Below are 13,152 nucleotides of genomic sequence, written 5' to 3'. Positions count from 1 at the left end.
CCTTCCTCCAGAGCCTCTGTCACACAACCACAGGGGCCTTACTACCATGAGGAGAGCCGCACGCTCACCTTCCACCAGAGCCTCTGCCACACAACCACAGGGACTTATTGTGGCCTTGAGTTGGGCAAACCCCCTTGAAAATCCTCCGCGGCATGTGACTGAGGTCGCCCAGGAGGAAGGGCTCTGTATGCTGAGGACAGCGTTTCCACCGCTGAGTGGAACCCTTTCGCTTCTACACTCAGAGGTCCCTGGGGTTTACAATCCCTGAAAGAGTAAACATTCTCAGGAGAAAATTAAGTCATCGTTCCTTTTTTTAATCTTCAAGAAACCTTTCTAGAAAGCAATCACATAGTCTGTTACTCTAAGTGATATTTTATGACTACTTATAGGATTCCATGGCTTATTGACAAAACCCTTGGGAGTGTTCCCTGTCACTCCTAATGCTAACCAATCCGACCAAATAGTTTCCTCACACTTACACTCCAAGTCTCGGATCTGGAACTTAGCAGGGGACTCGTCTATGACATGGCATCCTTCCGGGACACTATGAGTCCACAGTGCTCTACCTGCACAGTTGCCAGGGTACTTTCTATAAACTGTTTTCTGGAAACCTTCTAGATTATTCATTCAGTCATGCTTTGGGGTATCGGAGAAGACCCTATTACCTACAAACAACAGTTGCCTTGGGCGATTTTAATGTACTTGAATTTGAGAGTCCCTGCATTAGAGGCTTGGGATGCTGGGCTATGGTGAGTGCCAAGACCATCCCGGGGAACGTGATATAGATTTGTGCTGCTTGCTATAAACAATATAGATGTGTGTTGTGTGGTGATGATGAGGTAGACTTGTATTATGGACAATGGGCAAAATGTCTCCCCACACTCCAAATTTTACTAAAAGACTCAAGAAGCCATCAAGCCTACTGTCTTCCCTCAGCTCTAGGCGAAGTTCAGGTTAGGACTGGTGTACTGAAGTTCTTCACAGCTCACAGGGCTATTTAATTAGAACTCTCAGGAGAAAAGCCCACACACACAGAATGCGGCCATCCTCGAAAGCCCTGAAGACCACTCCAGAGTGACCATACACCATCAAGTCGATTGATTTTTGGAGTGGCTTAGAATTTCCATTGATTATGAAAATGCAGGGAGTCTGCAAAGCTAGAATACCTAATCAATTTTGCAGCTCATCCTTGGTTAACAAATAGGGTCCAGGAAGGAGTCATTGGACGGGAAGACAGGCAGGGGTCTTCCAGATATACAGCCAGAAAACACGGTTGTCAAGAGTTTAATGCCTGAGCCAGGTGCTCCCAATGCCAAAGAGCTGGAATCTTCAGCACAGATGGCTCCAATTTAAGCTGACTGCTGTTTGGACCAGGTTGGAAACAGGTGGGGGGAGAGGCTACTGTGGCGACGCTGGCGGTTTCCTTTATTAATTGTATGTTTCCCCTCTAGTGTCAGGCTGCATCAACCATTTAAATGTCCTGTTTGTTTTTGCAGGCATTTACCGAGACACAGAAAAAAAGATTGTTGTCATGGAAACAGCAGGTGCAGAAGCTCTTTCGGTCTTTCCCTCGGAAAACCCTTCTAGACATATCAGGATATCGACAGCAAAGAAAGTACGTTGGGATTTTGTTCTTTGTAAGGCATGGTGTTCCCTGGCGCCTCACTGCCTGCCTTGGGTCCAGGCGGGAACATGGCAGGTCCTTGCTCCTCATTCATGAGGATACCCAAATCACAACCACATCGCCTAAGCAGGCTATGGTGGCAGAAAGGCTGTTAGGAGGGACATTCCCAGAGGAAGAGCCGAGTTTGGGCAGCTGTAACTCAATTTCCACGGTCGGAATACTGATATGTGTTTAGAAGCATGGGCTCATGATTCAATAAATGTAGCAAAGCATGGAAGGTCGAACCACAAAGTGGGGCTCTGAAAAGACCTGCGTGGATCTTCTGTCCATAAGTGGAAGTGCAATGCTTGTCTCCCTCCTGGCTGCAGACGAGCTAATTATAGTTGTGGCGGGGTGAAGAGCCCGGCGCTCGTCTATTTTGGTCTGAGCTTCAGTCTAATAGCGAGCAGCGCCATTCTCGATGTTTCATAGTAGCTCAGCCTCCGGGATGCAGTTTAAAAATAAGCCTGGTCACACTTCAGAGCATGTTGCCTTAGTATGACTGTAAAGTGAGAAACCAGGAGCATGAGCGATGTGACGCAAAGGGGAGGTTTGCTGTAGACGCGAAGGGTGAAGGAGGGGAGACTTACACACGAGCAGTGATGGCGAGGATTTGGAAATCAGAGCCACCACGCCACTATCCTAGAGAGAATCAGCATTTTGTGTGGATTTCCAAACATAAAAATACAAACGTCCGTTTCTTCACTTGCACCTAACAGGTTCTGAATTCATTTCTCAGTACGCATACAGAAGTTAAGTTGTTAAATTTAGGGGGTGCTCATTTGCACAAGTACGCCTGGTCACTTAAAGGAAATAGGGCCAACTGGAGTGTGTGAAACGTGTTCAAGGACGGATTTACCTAAAAATTAAGGTGCAATCACATTCCACCATACGACACTGTTATTTACTAAGCCGACGTTTCTTCAGCACGTGCCCGGTGGTGTCTGAGCATGAAAACACACATGAATTCGTTCTGTTCTCACAACAACCCTATGAAGTAGAACTGCTATTATTAACCTCCGTTTACAGATGAATTGACAGGCAGAGGCACCCAGGATTGGATCAAGTTAGCCAGTGCTGGGCCCCAGATGAGCGCTTCCAGCCACTGCAGAGCCAGGCGGCCGTCCTGGTTTCAGACTTATGCACAGAAAGGATGTGCCTGCAAATTAATACTACTGCCAGCTCACCAGCCGCTGGCCCTTGGGGGTTGCCAGATCACTCCTGCTCCGAGGCTGCTCAATGGCCCGGATGCTCGGCCAGGCCTGATACTCCATTGCCTTGTGCTGCTGCCAAGCTGTCTGCTTCTACAAGCAGTGCTCCATTTCCCAGATGAGGAGACTCCAGGCCCTGTGGCCATACCCTGTGGAGCTCCAGTCCTAGAGGAAGTCATTCTGAAGGAGGAGCTGAAGAGACGGCTTACAGGCGCTTTGCTCCTCTCATCACTAACTCAGGCGTGCCGTGCTGTGCCGCTGTTTGCCGGGTGTATCCTTGATCCGCATCGGAGCACGGCACTGGCGGAGGAACATGGACAGAGCTCGGCTTCTCCGTATTGCCACCAGCACCCCTGGTCAGGGTCAGCCTGGGGCCTGCCAGGTCGGAGTTCTCAGGAGCCTCTTTTATCGACTAGATAAAACCGAATTCATTCACCAATTATGGATGCTCAGAAGGATGGTGCCAAATCAGTGAAGCTCAGCCTGCTCTCCATATTACCTCTGGGATATTTTTACACTGTTAATTTGTTTTGAAAAACTGTTTCTCCCATACAAAAGAAACTGCAGGCAAGCCCCTGCTTAAATTATCTCACAAATCCCAAATTAATTGCTTCTTACTGTTATTTTTATAAAAGACTTTTTATGTATCCCAAGGAAAGGAAATCAGTTAGGCTCAGAACAGCAGAGAAGGCAAGGTTAGGCTCAGAACAGCAGAGAAGGCAAGGCCTAGACACTCAGAGCGGAGGCACAAGAGTGGAGAGTTTAGTTTGTTCTTTGTTCTTTCTCAGAAAACGAAATTATTGCCTTAAGTGGAGTGGTCGTAAGTGACCCGAGAGTTCACTCCAGCTGTCGGCAGCAGCAACTCTCAGCAAACCTGGCTCTGTAAAAATAACCTTTCGAGGACACGCCCCACTGTGGGGAAACACTCTTTCCCCTCCCCCAAACTGCTGAGTTCCAGCTCATAGGAGTCTCCAGGTTCTCCATTTCTCCAGCAACTGTCCCTGACAGCCTGCAGCGCTGATGCTGTCTTGAACCAGGTCTGTCCCTAGGTAGTCCCAGCACTTGGGCGGCTGAGGCAGAAAGTCAAGAGTTTGAGGCCAGCTTGTGCTAGCTACATAGTGAGCCTCTGTCTTTTTTTTTTTTTGAGACAAAGAATTTTTTTTAAATAAAAGCTACAATATTGCTTTCATAGAAGAGCAAATCATTTTAGTAACACTCATCTACTACTGTTTTGCATATGAAATAACTTTTTAAAAATCCAGCCAAAAAGGGAAGTGAGAAAAATCTAGTCACACTAAATAAGGGGTGTGGGGGAATCTTAGCAGAATACTGATCATCTCTCCACCAGGTGGCCCAGATTCTGACTTCAGAAGCCAAAGGACCTTAGAGTTCTTAGAACTGAGAACCAAAATCCCCCCTCACTCACACTTTTTCCATTTACTTCACTGTCTCCCCTACAAAAGAGGGTCTCTGTGTAAAATCCCCCTAATTTTCAATTTAAAAACCTTACACTTTTGAGGGGGATGAGGGAAGAGACGATGAGAGAAAGACCAAGGACCCGAGAGTGACTTCTCTTCTGAATGGAATCTGAAACACTCTTCTTGTCCTCAAAAGCCTGGAAGAAGACGGTCTGCCTCGATTTCTTTCCTGCCCCTTCTCTGCCTAGGAAATTTAGGAAGTCTGAGAGCTTTTGCACTGCTGTCTCAGATACTATCACCCCCACATTCACGCGCAACCATCTCGGGTTTAGGAAGTGAGTATTGTGAAGCCCCCCCCCCCCCCCCCCCGGATTGCCTCTGGCTCAAGGAAGCATCTGCAGTCTCCTCACAAGCTTGGCGAAAACTCCCCAGTTTAGCAACCGATCAACTCTGCTCCACCTAGTGGCCGTTTCCTGCAACGCACGTCCACGCCACCCTCCCTAATAAAGCTGACTGACTCCCTTGGAAAGAATGTGCCGATTCCTTGAAGCCTCCCAGAACCAGGATTGGTGGAGGAGATGAGTGCTTTCCTGCTGAGCTCATCCGACCCACTGGGATCAGTCCCCTGCGTGGATCCGAAGAGCGGAGCCTTTGCAGCTTGAGGCTCGTCGTGCAGAAAGGGCCTGGGGAGTGAAGAGACAGGACTGTCTTAGGTCCAGAGCTCTTGCCGTCTCATGCCCCGGCTCTCAGGGCTGGAGAGCATCACGGCTCATTCATTCACTTTTGCCCACTTTCAACCCAGCATTTACTGTGGAAAAAGCTGACTCCTTGACTTGGGCTGTGGAAGACACGTGCCGTCCTTTCTTTCTGTAAAGAGCTTGTATTTCAATGGTGTCCTCCATTCAAGACTGCCTACAGACAACCTGATGGGAAACGAACCGTGCCCTAATGAAGGAGCCCCAGAACGGAGTCAGATCCCGTTATGATACTGATTCTGCTATTTTGCTTTGTGGCTTCTTGAAAGGCACCATGCCCTCGTGTGCAGACCCACATGTTGGACAAGACCAGAATGAGAGAAGGCTGGAGAGAATACATGAGTTTCCCTTCTGGGCTCCTATTTGGGTGCTGCCCCCTTCTGGATGTATCACAATTGCAAAATTCTCAAGGTTTCTGACTTTTTCCTAGCCTTAAAGGTTATGGAGCCTACTTCATAGGGCTGTCTCACGGGTTAACAGTAATGTGTGAGCTCTAACATCCAGCATGTACTGTACGGTTGTTTTTAGATACTAGATGCAGTTTTAATGTTAGACAATTATTGGCATCCCCCACCAAGATCTCTTAACTGTCAGCCCCAAGGAGGCCCCTTGGCAGCCTGTGCTGTGTCTCGTGGAACTTGACTGAGGCTCTGGGTCCTTTCTTTTTGCTCTCACAGTCGTGGCTTTGGGCAGTCCAACTCTCTCCCGACAGCCAGCTCTGTGGGCGGCGGCATGGGCAGACGGAACCCACGACAGTACCAGATCGCCTCTCGGAATGTCCCTTCTGCTCGCCTTGGTCTCTTGGGCACCAGTGGATTTGTTAGCTCCAACCAGCGCCACACCGCTGCCAACCCCACCGTCATGAAACAAGGAAGACAGGTTGGTTCTGCTCTGGGGATCAGGGAGGTTGACCAAGCTCGGGGTCTGAGGCTTTAGGATGACCCCAACCCAGACAATCTCCAAAATGGAAACCGATGCCCCCCCCAGGGGATCTAAACCAAGGAGGTTGGTTGAGCCCATGCCTCCCAGGTGACCGGCACTTGTTTGTGTGGTTTCCCTGGGAACTGAACAACCCTTGGCTGCTGCTTGGGAGGCCTAGTGCCACGTTAATCTCAGGGACCCTCATAGATAGCCATGCAACGGCTATTTCTGCTTGATCTTTACCCACCCCAACATACCTCACCACCTTCCAGGTTGAGGTTCTGGAAGACCTTGCCATTGAATAAGCTTTCTTTGATTTTTTTTTTTTAATGTGACAAATAGCTGTTTTCGCCACAGTCCCAGCTGCAATGGAGAGTCCACAGGATTAAGTTTGAGAGGCTGCCCCTTGCTGCGAGATAGACAATGACTTCTCTGTCCCAGGAGCCCAGTGCTGCCTTTCCCCAATGTTCCCTTGGCCCCATGGGGCTATAGAGGGTGATCTTAGGACAGGGGATGTACAAGTAGGTGTGAGGCTTGAGTTCTCCTGAGAGAGGGTGACTTCAGAACAGAAAGATTGCACCAGGCTGGTGGCATTCCCTCCCAAAGGGAGGGGTAATCTGAAGAGCCCCCTTATCAGGTCTAGGAGAGATAACCTCCTCGGCCACAGGACCTGCGTGGAGCAGGCCTGCTCCCAGCACCAAGTCATCTTTTCGCCTCTATGTGGACTAAACTGGGGACTCTCGTAGAGAAAATCCAACAAGAGCGCTAAAGTCATTACAGTCTTTTCTACGAGCTTTTCTAAGACAGCCCCCACCCCCTTTTTAAAAGAAAAGGTGACAAATGGGTTAAAAGATTTTTGGAGATAATGAGAGAGAATGGACAGCCAGGGTAAACTGAGCTTAAAGCAAGGCCTGGGAATGAACACTCAAGGGGTTTAAACCATCTCTGTAAACCCACAAATAGGTGACAATGGCCCTTTCCAAAACTCTCTTGGGATGGCTGTCTCCTGAGTTCTGGCTGGAGCTCTGTTTCCCCCACCCTTCCCCCAGGGGGTCTGGACTAATGCACGCCTCTTGTATGTCCCTCCCTAGAACCTCTGGTTTGCCAACCCCGGGGGCAGCAACAGCATGCCCAGCCGGACCCACAGCTCTGTCCAGAAGACCCGCTCGCTGCCCGTGCACACTTCCCCACGAAACATGCTGCTGTTCCAGCAACCAGGTAGGCCTGGCTAGCACGCCATCCCTTTCCTCTTTCTCCCAGACACAGGAGGGAGGCCAGGGTGCCCTGATGACCCAGCCGGAAAGTGCTGAGCCTCAACTGTCACCACACATTCCTTCGAGCTGCCCAAAACTCTTTCCTTTTTTAAACTGTGCCTTGCTGGCTGCGAGAGCAGAGGCTGCTTGGCCGGGAGCCAGCGCCTGGAGTCCCAGCACTGGATGCAATCTGACGGGGATATTTTTGATACTTGTCAGATATCTAGATTCCTAGATTGATTAAATCAGAGATAGGTATCCCTGTAAGAGTTCCGTGTGGCGGGGGATGGGGTGAGAGAAGATAAGACAATGGAAGAGAACACAGGAATGTCCCTGTCGCTGTGGAACTGCCTTGGAAAAGTGGAGCCCTCGCTTACTGATCAAGGCCAGATGGGGAGACATGGTGTCAGTGAGCATGCTTCCTAAAACAAGTAGCCTGAATTCCATACAGCAAGCAGATCCCTGAACCCTCTGACCTCTAGGCTTCAGAGCTGCACCAAACCACTGAAGCCATGGCTACACCTATCTGGATGCCCGGCCAGGCACAAACAAGAGATGCACCCTGCCTTTGGGTAACCTTACCCCACCTGACAGCCTGGAGTACCATGCCCCAAAAGCAATTGTTTAGAAGACTTTGATTTCCGTGTTCCCACAAATCTTAGTTAAATTTATTTTGAGTATTAGAACTCTAGAACCTCTTGGGCTTTTTTTTTAAGGTTTTTCCTTGGGCGTTGCAAACCCTTCCTTAAGGTCTTAAATCCTTCATGATGGTTAAAGGGTGAGGCAGCCACAGTCAAGATCCAGAATTCCTCACTGAAGAGAAAAGAAGCTGAGGAGAATCTCTGCTAAGTGTACATCCTGGCCTTTGCCAATCAGACAGTGACCATAAGAACTGGGTTCTCAGCTTCCTTCACAGGAATGCCTCTTACCTCCAGGCCAGACTTAACCTAAGGGGTGGGACCTAGAAGTGGGTCTTTCTAGTCAGAGGAACCCAGCATGGCCAGCTAAGGAGACTTCTCAGGGCTTCTGGGCATGTGCGGAGACTGGACTACGTGGATGAGCAAAGCAGAGTGTGGGTTTCATCTTCACACAGCTAGGAGTGAGCGTGAACATAAAATGAATTGGGCATGGTGAACCCCTAAACCAAGTACTTGTCTCGGGTATAGGGTATGTGTTTCTCCCGGCAGTTGGGCATGGTAAACCCCCAAACCAAGTACTAGTCTCGGGTATAGGGTATGTGTTTCTCCCAGCAGTTGGGCATGGTGAACCCCCAAACCAAGTACTTGTCTCGGGTATAGGGTATGTATTTCTCGCGGCAGTTGGGCATGGTGAACCCCCAAACCAAGTACTTGTCTCGGGTATAGGGTATGTGTTTCTCCCGGCTTTTGAGCATCTTCAAAGCTTCCACTTCAAACCATGTCTCTAACACCTGAGAGCTACAACAAGGTCTACACAAGAGTCGACTTTGTGAACTTCAAGATAATTGCCTTCTGATGGACTGTTATCTCTGGAGAGTGTGGAGAGTCCTCCCGGTGTTTACTGATGGTCTGTCATCTCGTTCAGTTCTACCAAGCGCTTCCCTTTTTCCCAGACTACATAGTCAGGCCCTTTTGGAGACCACCGGTGGTAGCTTTCTGCTGTGTTTCCACCTGGACAGTCATCAGGTGTCTTGGTTCTGCTGGAATGAGGAGGACCACTTAGCAGAGGGCCTCCTGGACTGAGCCTGACAAGGACTAAGACACCAGTGTGGCCTGGGGCTAAACACACAGGCGGCACCCAGCAAGAATGCCATGCTGCTCAGAGGTGGGGTTCTTTTCCACCTGGAAGTCAAACTCAGAAATTGCCTAGAGAAAGATCCTTCCTTTGGGAAGCAGTTCTGTTTCTGTTGAGCCAGAACCCGTGGCCCTTGGGCTTCAGTCAGAGCCGATCTTAGAGTAGCTCTGGCCTGATTCTCAGAGGCCATGAAGCCTCCTTATACCCCACGAGGACCAAAAGGAAGGGGCGGAGAAGCCCAGAGCAGGATGCATGAGGAAAACACAGGCAAGGTAGACTTCACAAGCCTGCATTCTGGAAACGGCACCCTTCCCTTGCACAAAACCACGTGCAAAGCACTTTTGGACCAGACTACCCATGTGCAAGATGGGTGAGATTGCTCCTCCCGAAAGCAGCGCTTCACAGGGGGACACCTGCCCTGCACATCAAGCCTCCCTGTGCAATGGCTGATGATTGGTGCACACTTGGGAGCACAGCCCTCTGGGCTGGTGCCCTCCATCCACTCCTCAGTGTGCGATGCCTTTAGAAAGAACGAGGGCAGGGAGGCTGTCATTAGAGTCCACTAGAGGAGTGCCACTTTGCAGACAGAGGCCAGAATAGAGATCATTTAAAGTATGTGGTAAACAGTTGTCCCCGCCTTCTGATAAGCTTAAGCAAACAGCTTGGCTGGGGCTTAGAGAGGTAGGGGAAATCCCAGCCGAGAGTGCAGCTGGGCAAATCCCGCTTCCTGCCTCTGAGAGGCCACCTGGGTAAGATAGTCCTGTTCTATATTATCTGATCCTGTAACTTTTCACAGATGTGTGGGCCCCAGAGAATGGCCACAGCACGCACACCCCACCCCATCCCACGTCCACCAGCAGCAATGTGTCAGGTGCAGCTTGTCACTCAACTTCTTCTACCCCCCATAAACATTTCTGTGTGATCAGCCTTCCCGCCCCACCGGCTCTCTGTACCCTACCTGGGCTGGATCTTTTCCTTATCGCCACCCTCCCCTTTTCTTCCTTATTCATCTCATTACACTATTCTGAGTACTCCATCCCCTTCAGCACCTTGCCACCCTCACCAAAAGAAGAAGAAGAAGGAAAAGAAGAAGAAGGAGAAGAAGAAGAAGAAGAAGAAGAAGAAGAAGAAGAAGAAGAAGAAGAAGAAGAAGAAGAAGAAGAAGAAGAAGAAGAAGAAGAAGAAGCAGAAGCAGAAGCAGAAGCAGAAGCAGAAGAAGAAGCAGAAGCAGAAGCAGAAGAAGAAGAAGAAGAAGAAGAAGAAGAAGCAGAAGCAGAAGCAGAAGAAGAAGAAGAAGAAGAAGAAGAAGAAGAAGAAGAAAAGAAGAAGAAGAAGCAGAAGCAGAAGCAGAAGCAGAAGCAGAAGAAGAAGAAGAAGAAGAAGAAGAAGCAGAAGCAGAAGCAGAAGCAGAAGAAGCAGAAGCAGAAGCAGAAGCAGAAGCAGAAGCAGAAGCAGAAGCAGAAGCAGAAGCAGAAGCAGAAGCAGAAGCAGAAGCAGAAGCAGAAGCAGAAGAAGAAGAAGAAGAAGAAGAAGAAGAAGAAGAAGAAGAAGAAGAAGCCCTTTTAGCTGTGTGGTAAAGCAGGCTTGGTGGAGAGTGGCAAGGTGGCAATGCAGGCTCTCTTGGAACGCCCGGCCTGTTGCATATCTCAAGTCCCAGTGGAATTGTACTTGGCCCACGGTGCTGTAAAACTGCCTGTGGCACGGCCCAGCAGCCATTTCTGCCTGGGGTAAGCCGTGGACTTCTGAAGTGGACTCCACAGCATTGCCCTAGAAAAGAAGGACAGCGGCATCTTCCCAGGATCTCTTGACACAGGGCCTGAGACTGTAGTGCTCTGGACTTGCTGGACTTCTGAAAAGGCACAATTTAAATCGGAAGCTGGGCTGGAGAGATGGCTCACTGATTAGAGCTCATTGCTGCTCTTTCAATCACTCACACTCCTGTGTCTCCAGCGCCAGGGCATCTGACGCCCTCTTCTGGTCTCCCTGGGCATCTGCATGCATGTGGCATACACGACACATTCATGTAAACTTTTAATAATAAATCCTTTTTGTTTTTTCATTTTTTAGTCCACCCTACCCCTGAACTCTTAGCTTTCAGAATCCTCACCAACCCCTTGAATTAGCCTAACCATGAGGGAAAGAAGAATTCCTGGTATAGGTTGAAAATTCCTTATCTAGGAATGTGTTTCAAATGTCAGAGTTTTTCAAATTCCAGAAAATTTGCACAAGCTTTACCCTAATCTGAACATCTAATATGCACCCAGATCCAAAGTCTTGGTAATATCATGTCCACGTGTAAGGGATTCAGATTTGGGCTTTTCATGTTCCAGCAGCTCAGAGCTGTGGTCCCAGGCGAAGGAACAGACCTCCTGGGGAAGAAGAGCAAGAAGGGTCAAGAAAGTCCTGCTTGTGTTTACTGAGGACTTGAGGCTAGATCTGCCCCTGCCTTCTCATGGGTGGCATGACACCTACGTGTCACCAGCCAACAGTATTATCTGATTGTCCCTTGGAGCTAAATTTGAGGAGGGCGTGGGGGAGAGTAAGACTGAAGGGTGCTAGCCAGTCAGAAGTTTTGATCTACCTGGTCCTCTGATGTGTGTGGCAAGATGCCATTGCTCTGTTTTTCATCAAATACACAATTAAAATGCTACACCACTAAGGTTCTCTGAAATGTGAACATATGGGCTTCTCCAAGACTTGGAATTTTTCAGTACTGCTCTGAGAGGGGTGGAGATCACAGCTCCCCAGAGCATCAGGATGAGGAGTGGGGACAAAAACAATGCAAGCAAACCAACTCCCCACCTAAAAGAGCAGCCAGGACGACGGCTTGGAGATTCTGGAGCTGAGAGCCCTGTGTTTCTCAGCCCTCCTTCCTGGAAGCACGCAATCCCAGGCTTGGAAAATGGCATTTTGCTGCGTGTTGGCAAGAAATCCTGCAGCTGAGACTCTTCTCGCCAAATGTCGAGCGTCTTTATTTATCTGAATCTCTCCACAGTGTTTGTTTAAAAGGGAGCGCTAGAGAGTAAACGCGCTCTTCCACTGAGCATATGGATGGCTATAATTGCTGAAGTTTGTTTTTTTTTCTTCCGTATTTGCTAACTAGCTATATATAAAAATTCTGTTTCTATTTTATAGGTTTCACACCCCAAAGGATGCTAATTTTTGCGTGCATATGATTTTCACATGAATGGATGAAAATACGAAAATACTCTTCCCCCAGGGATGGGCTAATTGCCCCAACCCTGCTCTTAGCGGCAGCCCCTAAGCTCGGGAGAAACTCCTCCTGTCCTTCCCGGTTCCCACCTTCTCTAGAAAGCTCCCAGGCCTCCATCCACTCAGGAGTTAGCTCAGTTGCCTTACAAACCTCATGAAGGCTGCAACTTGCCACAGAAAGGTCACTGGATGCTGCTAGGTGCTTTTCACATTGACCAGTTTTGCCAGCCTTCTCTGAGAATTTGAAAGACGGGACCGTCACCTGCCTCTGAATTAGCCGATGGAGGGGAAAGCAAATTGCAAAAGAAGAGCTTTAAGATTCCTTTTTTAAAAAAATTATTGTTGTGTGCATGTTTGTGTGTGCGCTCACATGGCATGGCATGCGTGTGGCGGCTAGAGGATCCCTTTCGGAGATCAAACTCGGAATGCAGGTTTTGTGCAGAGTCCCTTTAAACACGGAGCCATCTCGCCTACCAGAGAAAGATGCTAATCTACAGCTAATTAGATGAAAACAGATGTTTTGGTTTAACCATGGCTTCAACTTGGTTTCTCACCAACCCACCGACATTTGTCCCTCAAACCAGCGTAGTAGTGGAACAGCAAGCAAACAGCCCAAACTTTGGCCCACATTCCAGGAGGAAGTCAATCCCAGGGAAAGGAACAATCTCCTGAGGTCACACAGAAAAGGAGTGGCAGTGTCGGTATGCCCCAGACACCTGCACACGCCTTATTGCCAGCATATGCTACGGGACTTCTTTTCCACTCCTCCCCATAGGGTGTCGTAGTTTTGGCTGCTGGTGGTAGAAGAGAGAGCTGGATGTTTTAGGAGAGTCAGATGGTAGCAGTCAAAGCCCTGTCGCTGTCTGTGAGATTGTCCTAGGCACTTAAAGGCATTCCGGGGTTCCACAGGAGAAGGGAGGAAAGGGGGCTGACACTGAGTCCCAG

The 13,152-nt window shown here is 49.1% G+C and overlaps 1 protein-coding gene across 2 annotated transcripts in view; it reads left to right on the top strand.

Moving 5' to 3' along the window:
• The window catches only part of Samd4a (sterile alpha motif domain containing 4A), a 220,065-nt gene that overhangs the window by 198,165 nt on the left and 8,748 nt on the right, over positions 1-13,152 (top strand). For both annotated transcript variants that reach the window (XM_075949972.1, XM_075949971.1), the window contains 3 exons: positions 1,497-1,615; positions 5,725-5,926; positions 7,060-7,186. In XM_075949972.1, the coding sequence (XP_075806087.1) occupies positions 1,497-1,615; positions 5,725-5,926; positions 7,060-7,186 (448 nt within the window). The remainder of the gene's footprint in view (positions 1-1,496; positions 1,616-5,724; positions 5,927-7,059; positions 7,187-13,152) is intronic.

The sequence above is a fragment of the Microtus pennsylvanicus genome, chromosome 15 (assembly GCF_037038515.1).
Source record: "Microtus pennsylvanicus isolate mMicPen1 chromosome 15, mMicPen1.hap1, whole genome shotgun sequence".
Classification (NCBI taxonomy): Eukaryota; Metazoa; Chordata; class Mammalia; order Rodentia; family Cricetidae; genus Microtus; species Microtus pennsylvanicus.
This window is presented reverse-complemented; position numbering and strand designations above follow the sequence as displayed.